Source organism: Poeciliopsis prolifica, unplaced genomic scaffold (genome assembly GCF_027474105.1).
Source record: "Poeciliopsis prolifica strain line A6 unplaced genomic scaffold, Auburn_PproV2 SCAFFOLD020, whole genome shotgun sequence".
NCBI lineage: Eukaryota > Metazoa > Chordata > Actinopteri > Cyprinodontiformes > Poeciliidae > Poeciliopsis > Poeciliopsis prolifica.
In genome coordinates this window covers 6,325,816-6,346,034 of record NW_026562395.1, presented here as the reverse complement: position 1 = coordinate 6,346,034, position 20,219 = coordinate 6,325,816, and the positions used below count along the sequence as shown (strand labels likewise).

Here is a 20,219-nt window from a genome sequence, read left to right as displayed (position 1 = left end):
TGATGCATTTGTCTTATACAATTGTCTTATACAATAAGTCAAGCGTATTTATATTGCGCATTTCAGCAACAAGGAAGTTCAAATTGTTTTACATCATAAACACATCATACAGTCACCAATTGTGAAACAAGCAACAAACACAAGAGGTGGTCACATTTTATCACAATATTTTGTGGTATGATTGCGATAATGATAAAGGTCACAATGAGAATCATTTATTTGTTCTCTTTTTAGATAATTAACCAGTATCGTTGCTCCACAAATACAAATACTGCTGTTGAGAAACATTCCCATTTACAATGTGATTCTTTAGGACTCCAGGCACATAAAGTAGGGATTTGTTTCATTAAACTTGACACAGTAACTATACTTAATCATATTTTCAAAGTTTATATTTATTGAACAAACTGTGAAAAAATAAAAAAAAAGTTAATTTAAGAATCCAGACAATACTGACCGTTTGGGGTTTTTAAAATTATCTTTAATTGGAATTAATCACAACAATAAATAAGAATTCTTAGCATGAAAAGGAATTCATCATGATAAACAATACAATAAATCCCTAACAGACATTTAGTCAAATTCCATCATCAAGCAAATACTCATCAAACATGTTCATCGATGCTCCACTAACTACCAATCAAAATCAACTGTAAGTTGTTTTAATGTAACTCGGTGCTTCAGCAGTTTTGCAGTTTTCTGGAAGTTTGTTCCAGATGTATGGAGCATAGAAGCTGCATGCTGCATCTCCATGTTTGTTCCTGGGCCAGAAGACCTGAGCTTGTTTATTGTCATGAACCTTGCAGGCTATAGGTCAGACCATTGAGGGTGACACATTACCACGCCAATGCTTGAGCCACAGATGCCCACTTTAAATACCCCTAGAGGCACATGCTGCTTTCTATTAATTGAACAGCATCTGAGGACATCAATACCCTCTCTTAATGACATTGTTGGCCTCATATGGCAGTTTTTTTCTTTTTTAAATGACCACCACAACAAATAGACAGGGGGCCCGATTGATGATATTCCACTGTATAAATTTCAGTTTAAGGTCACAGCATCACAGTTGTCATTCCAGTGTCACTTGTGCAATATCAGATGTAAAGGATGGCCAATAGCCAATCAGCGTTTTCAGCATCAGTTTTAGGTTTCGCCACTGTGCCTTATAGCTGATTAAATATAATAAACAGTTGAGGGAAAGGAGAAAATGAGAACAGCTTGAGAAGAAACTGCAGATGAAACGGTAAAGGTCACCAGTTTGGCTGCATTTCAGATACTTAAAACCCAAAACCAATCGATAATTATCGACTCATATGAAGCCCTCATCAGATTGCAATAGATCAGGTCGTAGGCATGTTGCAATCAGTCAATTAATTACATGATAAATCTCAGTACTTTCCATTTTCATGATTTATCATTTTTCTCCTTTCTGTTTCTTTCTACCCAAAAGATTTATTTGTAATATTTCTGACCAAGAAAGTCAACCGTTTTTTTTGTTTTGTTGCTTTTTTAAATCAGTTTCAGTGTTTTTTTATTTGCTTTTAATTGTCTATTGTACTTCAAATTGCACCGACTTAACAAATTAAGTTAATTAAATAAAAAATTTTCTTAGATTCCCAAAATGTCAGCCTAATAAAAATAAATTCTTCTCTTCCTATTGACACTGAGGAAGTTGAGAGGAGACCAGATGAAAGAAACAAGGCGCAAAAAAAGCTTCAAGGTCTATCTTCTGTCTCTTTTGGTTGAATCCCATGAGAGTCGGATGCAGAAGGGTGTGTGTGTGTGTGTGTGTGTGTGTGTGTGTGTGTGTGTGTGTGTGCGTGCGCGTGCATGCGTGTGTGTGAGAGAGTGCCTGCCTTCATTTGTTCAGTGGTCAGTGGTCTGCGTGGCCTCCCAGAGGACCCTGACAAATGTTTCAATGGACCATGTCACCATGGCTTTTGTGCTGCCGAGCACCACATCTGTCTGCTCCAACACTGATGCTCAGACTCTGATTGGAGAGGCGGGTGGGGGAGGGTGCTGGGATGGGGATGGGGGACAAGCATCAGGGTGTAAAGAGTAAGCTGTGGAGCTTTGTTGTAATGAGCAAGAAACCAAACACACATTATAAACTCTGTTGTGTGTTTAATGAAAAGCTATGTTAACTTTAACGTCTGGTCCAAATCCGTGTGATCACCAATGCGTTTGCTCATGTGCGTCCTATTGATCACAGTCTTTGTCTTCTTTCCTATTGATCAGCGCCATGTGCTTCCTTAGAACTTGCTGATCATACTCAATCACTGCTGGTGAAAGGATCTCTGTCATGTTAGCTTGCATTTGAATTGAGTCCAATGTTCACTAGTTCTGAATGTGCTAGCCACATAGCGGTCACCTCCTCTGGGGAAATGTTGCTCTACATTAACATGCATCAATTCATAAACTCCTCTTGCATCATTCAGATACTGATGTATGAATCAGTGGTGGGGCTTGATTGAAAATGTTTAATCAAGTTAATTGCGGGGACTGTCGTAGAAAGCCACATACATTGGTAAAATAAGCAACACTTTCAATTCTGAAATCCTTTTTTATTGCTAAATTATTGAATAGCTAGACACACAAGCCCATCAGCAAGGATGTTTATTGTTTTATTAAAGTTGTTCCATCATCAAATTAGTGCAAAGTGCTATTCTAGACATTCTGTTTTCCAGTATTTCAAGGACCTGATCATTCATAGAACTTCTTTAGAAATGTGAACGGTAGTCGTTGACATTAGCATTGTGCTGCTCCAACATGTTTAGCATAAACATGCTATTTCAGGTTTGAATAGTGTCGCTAATAGGCTCACTCTATTTAGCACAATGTGAACACAACAATAGTCTTTTCTAGCATCCAAACAGATTTTTTTTAAGCACAAGTGAACCCAAAGTGGGCCAGGAGAAGCGACTTCATTCATTGCTGTTTGCTGTTGTAACTTGTGCGTCAGATTTGTGGGTTTTCCAGAAACATGCAGATACAAATGTTCCAGCTCAGGACTTTTGTTTCCAGATAAGGACAGACATCACTGTCTAATAAAACTCTTTGCATCATTTTAAATCAGATGTTACACCTCAGGAATCGCTTGACGGAGAATTTGAGCATAAACAATTGGTGTAATTAGTTTGCGTCATGACTTTGAAGAGGTTTCCTTTTCTTATGATTTCATTTTAAAAAAGAAATCTTATTCTTTCATAATTTTCTTTTAGTTTTCCAATAGTTTATTTTATACCTAGAGAATGAATGGCTTGTCAGCCATCCCTGTTTTCACCTGGAGATTCTATCTGGTGTCACATCAGCTCCTCGCGTCATGAATTAGCAGGAATCCTGTTAGCGCGTTGCCGTCTTTGCAGGTCCTCCAGTTGCTGGCGTGCACAAAGCGTGAGGCGCCATCCAGATGGCCCTCCCAGATGGATGCTGTGGTCTTAGCAGAGATTACCTTCCTCTGTTCCAGTCCCTGTGACGCTCCTTAAGACTGCAGGAGCCCCGTGACACACTAGCCTAATTACTGTGCTAACTCACCAAACATGGAATCACAGCTATTTTGCTTTGTTCACTACTGGAAGGTAGCTAGTATGCTGTCAACCTACATCTGTTAATATACTTGTGTGGCCAAGTGATTGATTAAAAGTTAGGCAAATCTGAGGCAAGGAAACGGATGAGTTGAATAGCAGTGGGACGATGTGGGCTAACGCTAAGTGGTTTATCAGTAGCAGACTCCATCCTCTGCTCCATTGATACGGCAAGCTAAGGTCAACTCATGCTGTCTGCTCTTTGGCAGAGCAGAGGTCTTAGGAGCAGATTAGCACTCTCCAGTTACCAGAACACACACACCCACACACTCCCCCGCGGAGCCACGTGCTAGTCGTTTGGTCCAAGTTTTACGGTTATGATTTGTGAGGTTCTGGAGTAAAGAAAATGTTGGTTTTATGACATTTAAATGAATGTCATGAAACTTTGCAACAGTGAAGCTTAGATGTTAAAATGTCCCTTAGAGATCTCCAGATTTATATTGTCTGCATCATGAAGATATTTTATGATTCAACAGTGTACTTTTAGTGATAAGAGAGGAAAAAATAGAAGTTGTGTGTCATGTTTTTCCATCAAATGAAGTTTGGTTGCTCCAGGCTTGAATGCCTTCCAGTGTAGTTTGTGGTTTTCATTTAAAATTAGATGTCTACTATTGCCGATGACACATTTGTGACGGTCATGCTCATCTCTGAAAGCTTTCTACTGTAATGTAGATTCAGGTTTAATGGAAACAAGCATGGGATTTACATAATTGTCGTCTCTTGTGTCACTTTAACCTGTGGTTTTCTGCACCAAGCTTTTAGTGTCGGGATTGGCGAGTCCATCCAGCTGCTCCTGACCAACAAAATGCGAGCATTAACACTGGCAGAAAATGACGGGGGCTTCACATGTGGCTTTGAAGAGACCTCGGTTGACATCAGAGCAGTCTTTGAAAGTCTGTTGCTGCTGTAAGATGGAAAATCTCCCGGGTGTGGGCAGGACTTGCATCACTGGGGAATTTAAACTAATAAAAGGGCGCCTCGTTGGCTTTAACTGTTTACTTCCTGATGTCTGGTAACAGAGAGCTATATTCAGCCTGATTTAGTCACTTGTTGCAAAATCTATCAGACTAAATCATTCAATTTGTTTTTTGTGTTTTTGTTTTTTTCAAAAATAGCTTTTGTGTTTATAACTGCCTCATTTTCTTAGAGGTAAAAAAACAACCCATTTTGCTTAAGCACTGCCAATCAATTTCATTCAGTTTCTTAGTCGAGGATTATTAATTTCATTGACAATTGCAAAGAAAAATAATCATACCGTTTATGGTTGCTGATACGTCGTCATCAAATTTTTTCTACATCCAGTAGGTGTAGAAAAAATTTGGCAGGAGGCTTTTTGGAAAACATTGACTGATTTAGTCCAGGTTGACACTTTAGATGCAGAACATTACTGTAACATTCAACTTTTTGTATGAATAAATAATAAGCTCTGGCTTTTTCATTCAGTGTAAAGTGTTTGTTTTGCTTCAGTTTCCTCATGAGATTCAGTTTCATTTGGTAAATGGGGAACAAAGTGTGAAGAAAATCCAATATTTCTCAATAGAATCCTCATTGCTTGATATTCTAATATCAAGCAGTTGTAAAAAAAAATATTCTCAAATGTCAAATTGAATTAGTTTTACTGTGTGTTAATTTGTACTTTTTGTATTATGCGACAGAAGCCCCTTCCTGGAGCCTCATCGCCACCTTTCTCGCAGTAGATTACAGAGCAGTATTATAAATCAGGGGTTGTCGGAGCAGGTGTGAATGTCTCCAGGGTGGGTGTTAGTTGGCGTGTGGTTGGTGGTCGGAGCCAATCACAACAGCAAAAGCTGACATGAGTTGGGAGCCACGCTGGTTGACTGTGTTCTTGTTTCAAGCTTTAGGTTTGCTATTTTAAGCGGGAACACGATTGAGTCACCGGACAGAAACACTCACGCCCACGATGAAACAAAATGAGTGGGCGAGTAGCCTAACTGGGGATGTTTGAGCTCTGCTTTGTACTGTGTATTAGAAAATATTGTTCTAACACACACTCCTTTGTAGAAAACTTTCATGGCAAGGAAAGACTATTGATTGATAGTCTTTTTTTTCTGCTATACAACAGAAAAATGGTGTTTCTGTTGTTAGCATTCTAGGGCTCAATTAAAGTCACCCCTACCCACCTGTCAGAGATCATATTTGATGTTCTCTACCCACCTGACTCCTTAAGCATCTTAGTACCTAGAAATGGCATCATTAAAGTGACTATATATAACTTCTAGAAAAATATGTTTTTTCCATATTTATTAAAACTGTCATCATGTCCTGACTGTGTAACACGACACAGGTAATCTGTGTAAAGATCAATCTCCTCTTCCTCCTCCCAGCGCTAGTCCTTTAAGAAATACACAGCGCTCATCCAAAAACAACCAATCAGAGCCAGGAGGAGGGTCTTAGTGCTGCCAATCACCCCAGTGTACGCAATGTAACTAGCTATTACAGAAAAATTATTTATTTACCGTTATGCTAACTAGCCTCAGCATTCATGGCAGGATCAGTAGCATTGCAGAGAGCCAGGAGACGAAAACAGCAGCGAGGACACAAGCATGATTAACAGTGATAAGCTCTGCCAATGGACTCTGACTAGTTGTTTCCTGTTAGCACTGGGAGAAGCCAGACTAGCTGAATTTTTCCATAAAAGTTACGTACCAATTTGATGCCCTTCTGCTTTGTTGGGGCAATTTTCAAAAAACAAACTTTTAATTCGGTGGGATCAAACTCCAGTGTTAAGAATTTTTTTTTTTTCCATCAAATCTGCTGTAGCAACATTCCTGAACCCCCTAAGAGTTTAATGTTAAAGCAGCTGAAGCTTTTCAATATGCACTTTGTCCTTTGAAGTTGATCAGAGTGCTGGAAAATTTTAAGTCAGTAACTCAGCACATATTGTTTTTCTTGGGTATGAGCATAACGTGACATGAAAAAGCCTCATGAATTTTGAATGAACTAAAGACAGGAGAGTTTTTGCCTTTTTCTGGAACTGGATATCTACTCAGAAATCAGCGACTTGGACGATTTAACTAAATGACTGCGCGATCAAAGGGAAATAAATGTCAGTCTCATGATTTGGTTTAAGTGTGAAAATGTGAAATGGTGAGGTCAGGGTGAAAGCTGCTGATTGATATAAAAAAATGTTCAGCCAGTTTAGGTGGTGGAGCAGGGGGAAAAAATCCTTGTATCCTAAGGTAGAATTATTTTCTGCTGACTGGAATCAAACCACAGGCTGTATGTAAACTCACCATCAGCAGTAATAATGCAGAACAGATGCAGGGAACACAAAAACGTACAGAAACTGTTTGGCAACCTCCTTTTTTCCACAAAAATACAGCAGGAAAAGGAATAACGCAGTAGGATAGTTTATCTTTCTTTTATCTGTATGTAAAGCTAATTCCCAAATCATACACTCAACTCTTTTTTTTTCCTTTCTTGTGGTCAATTTCAACTTCTCCTACGGCTGATAAATGGAGCCAAAGGAAAATGACTCTTAATTCAATCACAGAACTGAGCTGAATTATTATCCGCCGTATTTACAGGCAAATCAGGACCGCTCGAATTCCTGATGAGAACCGATCGCAGCTCCCAGGAATACGAGATGATGAAGTGTGTGTTTTTTGGATGTCCTAAAAGGTGTTTTGATTGGAAGGCGTCTGCTTTCCTTCGTCATTTTTAGGAACCGTGCACTCAGTCTGACTTTTTTCCTCCTCTCTCTTTTCCTCCCTTTCTCCCCTCTCGCTCTCTTTTCAGGGACATCAAACCCGACAACATTCTGCTGGATATGAACGGCCACATCCGCCTGGCCGACTTCGGCTCCTGCCTCAAGCTCATGGAGGATGGGACGGTAGGTTTTGACTGCGCCGCTGCTGCTGTTGTTCCTCCCGGTCCAAAGGAAACAATACCAGAGTTTGACTAACCTCACTGCCTTAACCCCGGGGGTCTCCCATGAGGAGTGTGCGGTTTGGCTGCTTGGCCTGACTTGCAGGTTGCAATTCAGACGATTCTCCTGATGTTACAGGAAGGAAAACTGAAGAGATGAAATGAAAGATTACAGGGCGGAAAATGCTAATACCCAGGACGACTGCTCCAAGTCTGAAAGTAGGAGAAAGTAATGCAGACTCCAGTTACCCCCCAAAAAAATAAGATTCCTTGTTTTAATCAGTTCCATTAATCCATTTAAATGGTGTTTATGTTTAAGAAAATTCGAGAACATGAGGAAAGGAAATCGGTGTTCACCCACTTCAAAATAAAAGCATGGATATGCTATTTGAAGAGCTCTTGACGGTTGATGAACAAAACTTCAACACAGAACTTAATTCAACTGAGTTTACAGAACATCAAAGCAAAGCAGCGCTTTAGAGTCCGTGTAACGCTTTCAAAATTAGCAAAAAGCGATAAAGCGTCAAATGAAAGATTAGCTTCCTGATTAGCTGTTCTGACTGCAGACGCTCTGAAAACTACAAGCTATGTATAGAGGAAATCAAATGTTTTTGTGAAAGATTGGAATTGTGCCATTCAGAGTGTGGTGAAAAAAGTCAGATATGTCACATCTGAGCAAAAAAATCTGATTTGTGTGATTGTGGGGTGTGTTTATGTTCACGCTCTCTCCGCTGCGTTCCATTCAGTGGACTCATTGGGTCCTAATGGATGTTTTGCTTTCCCCTGCCAGGTCCAGTCCTCTGTGGCAGTAGGAACTCCAGATTACATTTCCCCCGAGATCCTCCAGGCGATGGAAGACGGGAAGGGCAAGTATGGACCCGAGTGCGACTGGTGGTCCCTGGGCGTCTGCATGTACGAGATGCTGTACGGGGAGACTCCTTTCTATGCAGAATCCCTGGTGGAAACCTACGGGAAAATCATGAACCATAAGGTGAGCCGACTGGAGTTCAGCGCAGCCGTCCGGCAGGTTTCGTTTGTTGTTTTCTCACACTCTCAGCTGTCTGATGTCATTTCCTTTTCACAGGAGCGATTCCAGTTCCCACAGCAGATAACAGACGTGTCGGAGGAAGCGAAAGATCTGATTCGCCGCCTCATTTGCAGTCGGGAACACAGGCTGGGTCAAAACGGCATTGAGGACTTCAAACAGCATCCGTTTTTCACTGGTACACACAGAGTCCTTCCTCATCCTGCCCTTACGTGAATATAAATGAATACCTGACATCACTTATACCTCAATAGCATAAAATACATATAATAAGTTATTATTACATCATTTTAATCAGAATTCATTGTGTCATTGTGTGGTGTTCTTAATTGTACCAACTCGTGTTGTTGCTGCTTTCAGGCATTGACTGGGACAACATCCGTACGTGTGAGGCCCCTTACATCCCAGAAGTCAGCAGTCCTACAGATACCTCTAACTTTGATGTAGACGACGACTGTCTAAAGAATTCGGTAAGGTCTTATTTAGTGAAACATGTGACCTTATGTGCAGTACTTTTTATATTTTAATCACCCATTTCGCTTGTTGTTTCCTGACTTTCAGGAGACTATGCCTCCTCCCTCTCACACTGCCTTCTCTGGCCATCACCTGCCGTTTGTGGGTTTCACCTATACAAGTAAATGGTAAGTGTGATCCTCTGAGTCACTACCAGATTCAGGCTGTGGTGATGTGTGTGTTTTTGAGTTTCTGTGATGTGTGTGTTCAGTTGGTCCTGAACTGGAAAGTGTGTTCCTGTTAAAATAAAAGGTGTCATTTTTTTCTTCAATAAAAGGCTTGTTTCTTGCTTTCTTTTTTCTGTTTATTTTGCTGTCTGTTTTTCTCTCCATCTTTATTTTCTTTCTTTACTTCTGTCTTTGTCCATAGCACTTTGTTGCTAAAAATGTGCTATAAAAATAATTTTACCTTTACCTTACATCTTTCTTAAATTCTACATTTTCTGTTCATATTTCTTTCGTTGCCAGTCTTTTTCTTTTTTTTTATGTCTGTCTTTCTGCCTTTTTTCAGTGTTTTTTCTCTATCCCTCTTTTCTTCTTTCCTTTCTTTGTTTTTCTTTCTTTCTCTCTTCCTTCCCTTCTGTTTTTTTCTCTCATTTCGTCAATCTTTCTGACACGTAAAGCACACATTTATTTTGGAACCAGTTAATTCTGATACACCTAATGACTTAGTCTTCCTAAACTGATAGTCCAGGAAAGGAGAGCGTTAGTCAGAGAATCAGGGTTACCTCCATGGTAACTCTGGTGGAGCTTCAAAGAATCACAGCTCAGGTGGGAGAATTTGGTGAAACCCTGAATTAGTCTAATTTTCACCGTTTACTTACCCTGTAGTTCCCTATCGGACCGGGGCTGCCTCCGACAGCTGGCCGTGGATCCAGGCAAAGCAGGGCAGGAGCAGTTGGACCTGGATGTCCAGCGCAGGCTGGAGGATAGTCTGGCCACCGAGGCCTACGAGAGAAGGATACGTCGTCTGGAGCAGGAGAAACTAGAGCTGAGTCGCAAACTGCAAGGTGAGCTTCTGCCGATGCCTCATCTGTTCTTAGCGTATGGTGGTGAATTCAACCTCCACTGGTCCAACAAACCCGGTCGTTCTCCCCTTTACAGAGTCGACTCAGGCTGTGCAGGCCCTGCAGCACCCAACAGGCGAGGGACCAGTCAGCTCCAACAAGGAAGTGGAGATCAGGAGCCTCAAGAGCGAGATCGACATTCTCAAGAAGCAGATCGCAGGTCAGGGTGTAAAAACAGACTGCCTTTGCAGAAACCCACACTGAAAGTCAAACTTTATGTTCTCACGCAAACGCATCCCCGTGTCAGACTCAGGCCAACTGGAGAAGCAGCTGGAGGACGTGACGTCAGCGCGCAGGGACCTGGAGGACTCGTCCAAACACATCAAGAGTCTGGAGAAGCAGATGAAAAGCATCACACAGGAGAGGGACGACTTACAGAAGGTAAAAACACTCGGTTCTGCTGCTCGTCTGATTTTTGTTTCACGTTTTCTGACCTATTTGGTGATGGAAGATTTTTCCTTTAAGAATATTTCTACACTTTCACTGCATCCGTAATCCAATCTGTATGAACAGGGATCCTGGAAAAGGCTTAAAATGTTTTACACTAATGTATCCAAAAAGAAGGCCTTAAAATTTCATTAAAAAAATGTAATTACGCCTTAAATATGCTAATCGCAAGTCTTAAAATTTTGTTGTGGTAGAACAATTTACTCTGTACGTAGTTTAGTTTTTTGCTGGACTTTTCTGTTTGGTGTCAATTTGAGCCGCAAGCCGACATCTTGAGTGCTAACTAACTGCTAGCATACCTTTGCTATCCAGTTAGGCTTTTTGCGGCCATCATCAGTAAGTGTAGATTTATCGGCAGTTGGCTAACAAATACAAGGCTAGCTGCATTCTGTCCAAAAAATCTGCAGGGGGTTCAGTCTGTAGAGAACATTGCAAAATATGAAATTTTCTTCTATAAATTTCTATCATGGTTCAAGTCTTAATGGTCTCATGTGTAATGGTCTTCAAAAAGTCTTTAAGAGTCTTACATTTGATTTGGTGAAACTTGCAGAAACCCTGATGAAGATGGCTTTTTTTGGTAAACGTTGAACTTCAAAGTTTTTTTGAAGATGTTATATAATTCCCGTTTCTCTCTCCGCGCTGAGCAGGGCCTTGTGGAGGCGGCTGAGAAAATGAAGTCCCAGTCTAAAGAGCTGAAGGACGCCCACAGCCAGAGGAAGCTGGCCATGCAGGAGTTTTCTGAGCTCAATGAGAAGCTGACAGAGTTCAGGTAGAACTTTTCCTGGACTGATTGTTTTGCCCGGAAACGTTTTTTTTTCTTTCTTTTCCTGTGCACAAAACCAGCAACCTTCAGATTTGAACTGTCCTGGCAGGTCTGCAAAGCAGCGCCTGGTTCGCCAGCTGCGCGACAAGGAGGAGGAGATGGAGAGCCAGAATCAGAGGGTGGAGGCTCTCCGCCTTGAGGTGCGAAAGGCTGAGAGGGCCAAGAAGGAGGTAGAGTAGATTCCCTGTGATTGGTAGCAACACCTTTCTCTGTCTGCACCTGCTGGTCGGTAAACACGTCAACCTCTGGTTAGCCTTCCACTTTTATTGCCTTTCCTCAGATACGAGGCGTGGCTTTCTTTAACTCTTTAGTTTCACTCCCAAGTCCCGACACCATCCATAGTCAGAAAAGCAGTAGAATATAGTCACCAAATGAAAAAAAATATTTCATTTTTTTGTGTAGCATAGTTAAAGATGTTTAGTTGTGCATGTCTCTAGGTTAGTGTTGTTTTCTCTCAACGTTCCTAAATGGTCTGGAAAGAATGTGGAATTAAAGTATTTTCTAAGATTGGGGAAGTATGGAAAAAGAAAATGAAGCAGAAAAAATGTATTTCCAGATGTTTGTTTCCACCTATCCATCCATCTGTCCATCCATTTATCCAAACTTTGCTTAAAGGGGCAGTATTATGTAAAATCGACTGTTTTGAGCTTTACATCATGTTATTACCTCATCAAAAACGTACCTGGAGTGTTGCCTTCATTCTTTCATATATGTTTGAGAAGTCCTCAAATGTTGAGCGGTTAATAGTGGAGCCATATTGTGATGACTTCCTGCAGGTGGAGTTTCAGAAAGAAAGGGAGCTTCTTAAAGAGACAAAGACCCAAATTAAGGCGTTAAGTTGCAAAATAGTCATTTTATATATATTAAATTTTTATAATAACTGAACATAACACAGTTACTGTACTGCCCCTTTAAGAAATTAGTTTTAATGCTAAATGTATAGGAATCATGTTCAGGAAGTCATATCAGCTGAACGTTGGTCTCCAATCAGTCTGTATTTGTCCATCACCAGATGGAGGTTCAGGCTGAGGAGCAAGCCGCTGAGGCTCAGAAAGAGAAGAAGCTGAGAGAGCGCAACGAGCAGTACAGCCGCCAGCTGGAGGAAGAACTGGAAGGACTTAAGGTGAGGATGCAGCGCAGCATGCCCCATCCCAGGAATCCTGTTGCCGCTCTGTTTTTAAATCTCTAATTGTTTCGGCTCTCCAGGTGAAGCAGGTCGGCTCCCCGGCCGCTCCGGCTTCAGCTGACCAGACGCAGGAGGTGGGGCGTCTGCGAGCGGAGATGGAGAAGAAGACGCTGCTGTACGAGGAGGAGCTGGGGCGCAGAGAAGCGCAGCACAGCACCGAGCTCAAGGCGCTGCGCAAAGAGCTGAGGGACGCTGAGAGCCAGCAGCTCAACCTGCAGAAAGAGATCCTGATGCTGAAAGACAAACTGGACAAGATCCGCCGGGAGAGGTGAGACTGTCCCTCTGTCTCTGATCTGGCTTGATAATCAGCAGTCTGATCTGATCAAGAATTTTCATTTTTGTTTTTTTTTTTACAGTGGTGATACTGTGAGGTAATTACAGAAAGACGTCTAACATATCCAGATAAATAGCTGTGATGTATTGGCTGTAGTTTCCCCAGAGGTTCCTGTCTACTTTTTAAGCATGTTGTATACGGAACATCAAAAGAGACAAAATTAAATAAATATATCATTGAATCACTAATTAAATATGAAAAGGAAATACATAAATTCTTAATTAAATATTTAATATGTCATTAAATCATTAAAATGCAAATTTATATTGGTAGCTCTGTCAAACTCGCCCATCACAATTGATGGGTGGAGCTAAAATTAGTTCAGCCTCATTTTTGGAAAATCATCTTCAGATAGTAGATATTCACAATCTTTTCCTTGGAGATATTTTACAATTAACAGACTAGATGGAAAGTGGAATCATTTTCACAGAATCAGGCTGAACTTCAATCAGTTTTAGCCCCGCCCATAACCCCGCCCCTCAACTTTGATGGCGAGTTTGATAAGCTCAAATTATTTCATGGTGATGCTACAAGAACCATAAAATATTTAAGTACACAATTAATTATGTTCATCCACTATTATAATCTTGCATCTTATAGATTTTAATAAAATGTTTTATAAAATGTGTAATACAGAATTTAAACCTTTAATTTACCATTTAATTGTTTTATGGTATATTTAATAAATTATTTAACAATGTTGTTTATTTAATTTAGTCCCTTTTGACATTCCGTAGTTAGATACTTGTATGAACATTAACACCGTCACAGAGATGGCTGCCCTAATCTGATTTGTTGGCACAAATAATATAATTTTTATCTTCTCAAGGCTTCACCAAACTATTCAGCTGCTTCGGGCCCCAGAACTGATCTGGGGCATCTGTGAGTCACAACACTGCTTTTTGTGTTGCAAATCTCTGCGCTCTGTGTGGGCTAGCAGGGGGTTCTCACACTACGATAGCCTCCAGTAAAACCGCCGCACTATTGTGACATTTAGGCAAAACAAAAAGGATGACGATGGTGGCTGTCCTTTTAGTTTCCACACTATGGCGTGTCTGTACGTTTTGATACTGGAAACGTTTTCTGTAAATTCCTGTGGAACGCAGCCAGCTAACTGACTTTGCTTATGGATCCATGAAAGTATAATTATATCGACTCCGATTTCCTTCATTTTGGGTGATCAGCCAATATTTAAAGACAGGAGTTACCACGGCTGTTTTTTCAGACAAAGTAAATCTGAATCGCCATTTTAAAAATGAGTGATCGGCCAGAAAACTGCAATCGGTGCACCCTTAGTGTACCAATTGCACCAGGGGACGATATTTAGTGAAAATATCTTCCCAGGATGGAAGATATTTTCCTGTTGTATTTTTAGAAGTAGTTGTTTTTACACCCCACATTTCTACACGTACTAATACTCTAGCATATTTTAGCTGTAAAGTCCATTAAGAACATGGTCAACACTACAGGTGGTCTCCAAAACGACTTCTGTTGAACAAGCAAAGAAAAACCCCTTCGCAATAGAAGACGTAATCGTTAGTGAATTTTACCCGTCAGCAAGCGTTTTCCAGAACGGCATTCAGCCTGTCAGAAAAAATAACCTGACACCACATGATTCACATTCAGGAAGCTTTAGAGGTTGTTTTTTAGCCTCATAGACTTACCTTCCTGCCTGCTGCTGCTGATGTATTATTTTCACGGCTGCCTAATTCCTTTTTAAACACACCGCTGGATCAGCTTCTAATTGCATCGAAGTGTCGGGCTTAAAATACAAGCGGACAGCTTTCGGTTCAGTCTTTGATTCAGCCGCGACTCTCAGGAACAAAGAGAGTCACAGTTTAAAGAAAAGTCGAGCCCAAACACTCGGCTGTATATTTACAGAGTTTATTTGAGGAATATTTTCCAATGCAACCACAGCCAGAGTTCAGGATCTCACTAACAGATGGGGGTTAAGTTCCTACAGTAACGAAGTGTGTGTGTGTCTGTGTGTTTTGTTTTTGTTTTTTTGCAGCCAAAACGAGCGTGAAGAGTTTGAGACGGAGTACAAGCAGAAATATGAGCGTGAAAGAATCCTCCTCACTGAGGAGAATAAGAAGCTGTCCAGTGAATTAGACAAGGTACAGTATGTGTTCCTGTGTCTAACAGAAGTCATTATGAATTCATATGAAACAGCTTTTATTTTTCTTTTCTGTCGTGCATTGTCAGCTTTTCCATGATTTGTTTGTCCCCCATTACACACAGTCACTCTGAGACCCTCCTCCCACCCCCAGTGCTGTAACCCCAGGTAACCCTTCTTGGAAAGCCTGTCACATTCCTCCCTCCACCCCCTCTCTCCCAGCTATGCCAAAGAAATCACTGTACAATATTCCGCTCACAAACAGCCTGTAGCCGGCCGCACAGCCACGGATCTGGCTGTGTTGACTTTGGAACCGGCTCCTGGAAGTTCAAAAAGCTCGTCCCCCTCCCTCCCTCCTCGGCCTCCCACTTTAAACGGTCTCTAATAACTGGGAGGCATTCTGACCTGTGGAGTACAATCCGAGTATGTTTTTAAAGTCTGTAAGTGATAAAACACAGAGGGAAATCAGGAGAATCACATGGCTGCCACTGCAGTCGTATCACTAAAACGTGTTGTAGGTTTTTGAATCGCATTGGATTGATTAGATCTGAAAACCAATGAATACCTTGTTTTCTCCTCTATGATGAACGACCTAATTGCTTTCAGGATGTCTGAGTGTCATTTAAAAGTCTTAAGATGGAGAAGATAAATTATTTTGTAAATTATGATAAAACCTTTTCCTCCGTTTTGGTTGTGGTCCATGTTCAAACCAGCCGACAATAAAATACGACAATTCAAACTGGAAGAACTTTAAACAACTTCCTGCTGATCGATATAATTTATTTTCAGTCACATAAAGTCAGTTTCAATACAATAAATTGTGAACAGAATGTTCCAGATTAAAATCATCACTTCTCAGCAGTGCTTTAATTTCAGACACATCCAGCAGTTCATGGCATCATTTCAACCATGAAAATTAAATATGAAGCAGCTGAAATATATGAAGTGGCAAAGGGATGGCGTGACCAGCACCCACCTTTGGGATTGTAAAACATTCACAAGCAAGTGTTTTCCAGCTCCCTAAATCTTTTCTATCCAGTAAAGCTACCAAGAAGCTTCACATCTCTATAATTACTGACTGCTGGTCATTTCATCACCTGGCAGAACCTTTAAAATGCCTCTAAAAGCCATAATTACAATGACCTCAGTGCGTCTGGATGTGAGGTCATGATTCTTCGCGACCCCACGCAAAGACCCAGGGTTTTTTTTCTACAGCATCTGTGAAGCTTTTCTGTTCTGACATGAGACGGGACCGGTGCTCTGGAGAGGAAACCCAAAACAAGAGAAAGTTGGTCTTTACTTGCTCGTCGCGTCACAATAAATGTGTCCGCAAATTACAGAGGATTGAGAAAAACAGGCAGGCAGATTGAGACCTGCATTGATGTCGCCATGGTAACATCTACACAAACACACACAAACCCCTATCGCTGAAAGGAATCAAAACAGAGTCTTCTTAACGTTGGTGTGTAAACGGACGGACTCGGAGTTCTAATGCGGTCTTGTTGAAGTCTGCTAAACTCATCAGCCCACTTTTATTTCAATGCACTTCATCAGTCGGATGTCAGTCGTCCGGCGACAGCTTTATGATTGGACTTGTTTTCTGCTGCTCTCCCCCAAGTTGAGCGGGATGTTTGAGAAGGTGAACATCTCCAACCAGCAGCTGGAGGACGAGATGAGGGAGCTGGCTGACAAAAAGGAGAGCGTGGCCCACTGGGAGGCCCAGATCACCGAGATCATCCAGTGGTAAGACACAGCCGCCTTCTCAAGTGACCCAAAGCGCAGCCCTGACAGGCCTCTTACTTTTCCGCTCGAGCTACGGCGCAGCAGCACACACACACTCAGACAGATTGGGTTCCTCTTCACTGTAAAGCTGCGGCGTGTCTCGCATAGCTCTGAAGATGGTCGAGCCGCTTGACCCTCCCTTCCTCTCAGATCGTCTCCCATCACAGCTGACACTTCACCAACTACTCTACCCTCCCACTCATCTCCCCTCTTCTCTGTTGGACGGGCCTGAAGTCTTGGCATAGCGCGCATACCCCACACAGACAGGCTGAACCACAAGAACACGCTTTCAGCTCCATAGCCGCAACGCATTCCTGACATGCACATACAAATGTTGAGCTGGGGTCCTTTCCTCTGGAGGAATCTGGTAGCCAGTGTCGCCCTCTGCTGGTGGAGCTTCGCCACGGCACAGGAGGAGCTGCATGTCTGTAGGAGTTCAGTTATTTCTCAGTAGACATTTAGAGCAAATATTTTTCTGGAATTTTTATTTTTTCTTAACCTTTACTGGTGAGAAAAATGTCCTAATATTGCAAGACAAAGTTGCACAACAGTAAGCCAAAATAATACAAGAAAAAAGCCAGAATTAGACAAGAATAAAGTTATTTTTTAAGAACAGTCATAATAATACGAACAGGAATTCAATTGTAATTTTACAACTTTCTTCTGGTGTTTTTATTCTGCCAATATTCTGACATTATTCTCATAATTTAACAAAAAAAAAAATTCTCTTCGTCTGACCCCAACACTCCATCATATTACACAAATAAATTTCCATTGCTTTTTTTCTGGGTGTCTCTAAACACCATTTACTGAACCAAACTGAATTTAATTGATCACCTTTCAAAATTCTGAGCAAGAGTCAATATTCTGTAGTCGTTTTCTTTTAAAAAATGGAGCAGTTTTTAATTGAGGATGTTTGTGTGTGTGTGTGTTGCAGGGTGAGTGATGAGAAGGACGCCCGGGGTTACCTTCAAGCTTTGGCCACTAAGATGACCGAGGAGCTGGAGGGTCTGAGAAACACCAGCCTTGGCGCGAGAGCAACGGTAAACAAACACACATACTGTTTTTGTCAAAAGAACTGCTATGTTATTGTTGTAGCCTTACGGTACTTGATGATGGTTTATGAAAGTATTATTTCTGACATGGCTCATTTCACAAGAGCGGATATTAATAAAACCCATCCAAGCCATTTTCTTGGCAGCAACATTTATATAAAACGTTTGTCCGAACCAGAGTTTCCGTTAGACATTCATAAACTGCTGCTCCGAAATTAATCAGTTCAGCAGAAAAAGCTACATAACTTCATACAGCTTCAAAAATCTCTCAAAATCTCTGGTTTTGTTCCCCATATGCAGCATTTTTGGTGAAACACTTTGCTAATAAAGCATGTTTTACTCTCTGTTGTGATATGACTTGTTGATCATCTTGATCTTTACATATTTCACACCAAAATAGATGCTGTGATTTTTGAAGTTTGGCTTAAAAGCGTATCATTTCCTCTGTGATTCAGGACATGCCGTGGAAGATGCGACGCTTCGCTAAGCTGGACATGTCGGCTCGCCTGGAGCTGCAGTCGGCGCTGGACACGGAGATCAAAGCCAAGCAGAGCATCCAGGACGAGCTGAATAAAGTCAAGGCGGACGGCATCTCCACCGAATGGTACACCTTTCATTAGCGTTAACAGCCTAGCTTACTGTAAGCGACTCCCTGAACCAAATGTGATTCATTCCAGTAAACTGAAGGAGGTGGAGAGTAAAAACCAGGAGCTGCTGGCTGAGATTGAGAGGCTGAAGAAGGAGACGGAGGAGCTCCGGCTGCGAAGAGGTACGGCCTCATCCCTGAACTCTAGCTTTTACTGTAGATGTTTCTGGTATTTACCGGGGCAGTATCATGTAAATTGACTTTTTTGAGTTTTACCTCATGTTATAATGTTATTCCTTTATCAAAAACATACCTGGAGTGTCGCTTTGATTCCTTCATCCTTTAAAGTGGGACCTAACCCCACCTCCAAGGCGCAGCTCTTCCTTGGAGCTGCAGTTTCCAAGCTTCAGACCCACTCAGTTCCTTCAGACTAGCCAGCAGCAATTAGCAAACACCTGGTGGAACTGAATATCTGCTGAACTCATTGGAGGAGCTACTTCTCAGTGAAATGCTGATAAAAGAAGTTGTGAAAAGGTTAATACGGGAGTCATGTGATGAATTCCTGAAGGTGGAGTTTTTAAAGAGACAGAGGCCTGATTTCTTTTAAATCATATTTGATATATAAAACATTTTTTATGACAACTGAAGGAAACAGTTACTTTATTGGGCTCAACTATAGCACTATAATACTGGTTCTTTAAAAATGCGCCTTTTGATAATGACAATGGCCTTCTTTTGAGCTGTGTGTTCATGGATACCACATTTCTTCAGAGATTACCTCAGTGAAAGAGGATTTGGCTTTGCTCCAGCACACATATGTGAGACATAGTGTTGAGCTCGCGACACAAACATGCATTGTTGCTCCAGTCATATGAAACCTGCTCTGCGTTCTTAGAAACAGTCCTGTGACCCGTTCTGTCTCAGTCGGCCTTTGATGCTCTAATTCCTGACCACAGTGGTGTTATTCGCTCCGGGTCTATAGGTGTCAAGCACCAGGATTCCCAGAATTCCTTCCTGGCTTTCCTCAACGCCCCCACCTCGGCCCTCGACCAGTTCGATGTGAGTTTGAATAAAGCCGCTGTTATCTGAAATGCTAACAATCATCTTATGTTGCCCACATGCTTTTTATTGAGGTGAATTCTTCTGATTTTATTTTTTTATTTGTTTTTGGTTGCTTTCTTTGCGTCACTCTGGTACATCAGGACTCTTATTCCTCATCCTCATCTTCTTTAATTGAGTTTTGGGAAGATGTAAGTTTAATCGTGGGTGTGTTATAAACCTATATAGATGTAGCTTTACCTTTTGGACAATGAAAGGGCATCCATGTTGGTTTAGGAAGAGGTATGTTCATTATCTGTTCATAACAGAGCTCAGAATCTACCAGCTACTTGATTATATTCTCCTTTTGCTGTTCATTAGTTTGTTAAAACCGTAGATATAGCACCACCTTATGTTTACTTTCCCTTACTTCCTTTTCCCTGTAATTGTGTTTTTTACATCAGTACCCATTTTAGTTCCCATCAACAGCACCCCTCTATTGTACAAACAATAATCTAATGCAGTGCTTACCAACTGAGACCCATATAACTGAAATATTGAATACATCTATTGTAAAAACCTCACTGTGTTGCTGAAAACATTTGAGTGTTTCAGACAAACAAGTTTTGCTAAGCATTGCTTAATGTCACCGAATCCTCCCCACTCTCCCATCATCACGTTTCCTCCCTCAGTTTGTTGAAATGTGTTTTCAGCTGCACAATATTCACCGCTGTGTGTCTCTGTCACTCTGCC

At 41.3% G+C, this 20,219-nt stretch overlaps 1 protein-coding gene across 10 annotated transcripts in view; it reads left to right on the top strand.

Annotated features, from left to right (window-relative positions):
- Nucleotides 1-20,219, top strand: part of cdc42bpab (CDC42 binding protein kinase alpha (DMPK-like) b) — a 78,869-nt gene that overhangs the window by 42,360 nt on the left and 16,290 nt on the right. For 6 of the 10 annotated variants that reach the window (XM_055044639.1, XM_055044643.1, XM_055044637.1 and 3 more), the window contains exons 7-25: nucleotides 7,347-7,440; nucleotides 8,266-8,466; nucleotides 8,560-8,698; nucleotides 8,881-8,990; nucleotides 9,082-9,161; nucleotides 9,864-10,042; nucleotides 10,137-10,259; nucleotides 10,347-10,480; nucleotides 11,194-11,315; nucleotides 11,419-11,539; nucleotides 12,382-12,492; nucleotides 12,576-12,823; nucleotides 14,901-15,006; nucleotides 16,624-16,748; nucleotides 17,725-17,830; nucleotides 18,298-18,446; nucleotides 18,520-18,611; nucleotides 19,411-19,487; nucleotides 19,631-19,678. In XM_055044639.1, the coding sequence (XP_054900614.1) occupies nucleotides 7,347-7,440; nucleotides 8,266-8,466; nucleotides 8,560-8,698; nucleotides 8,881-8,990; nucleotides 9,082-9,161; nucleotides 9,864-10,042; nucleotides 10,137-10,259; nucleotides 10,347-10,480; nucleotides 11,194-11,315; nucleotides 11,419-11,539; nucleotides 12,382-12,492; nucleotides 12,576-12,823; nucleotides 14,901-15,006; nucleotides 16,624-16,748; nucleotides 17,725-17,830; nucleotides 18,298-18,446; nucleotides 18,520-18,611; nucleotides 19,411-19,487; nucleotides 19,631-19,678 (2,365 nt within the window). The remainder of the gene's footprint in view (nucleotides 1-7,346; nucleotides 7,441-8,265; nucleotides 8,467-8,559; nucleotides 8,699-8,880; nucleotides 8,991-9,081; nucleotides 9,162-9,863; nucleotides 10,043-10,136; nucleotides 10,260-10,346; nucleotides 10,481-11,193; nucleotides 11,316-11,418; nucleotides 11,540-12,381; nucleotides 12,493-12,575; nucleotides 12,824-14,900; nucleotides 15,007-16,623; nucleotides 16,749-17,724; nucleotides 17,831-18,297; nucleotides 18,447-18,519; nucleotides 18,612-19,410; nucleotides 19,488-19,630; nucleotides 19,679-20,219) is intronic. The other 4 variants (XM_055044644.1, XM_055044641.1, XM_055044640.1 and 1 more) reach the window with 1 other exon arrangement.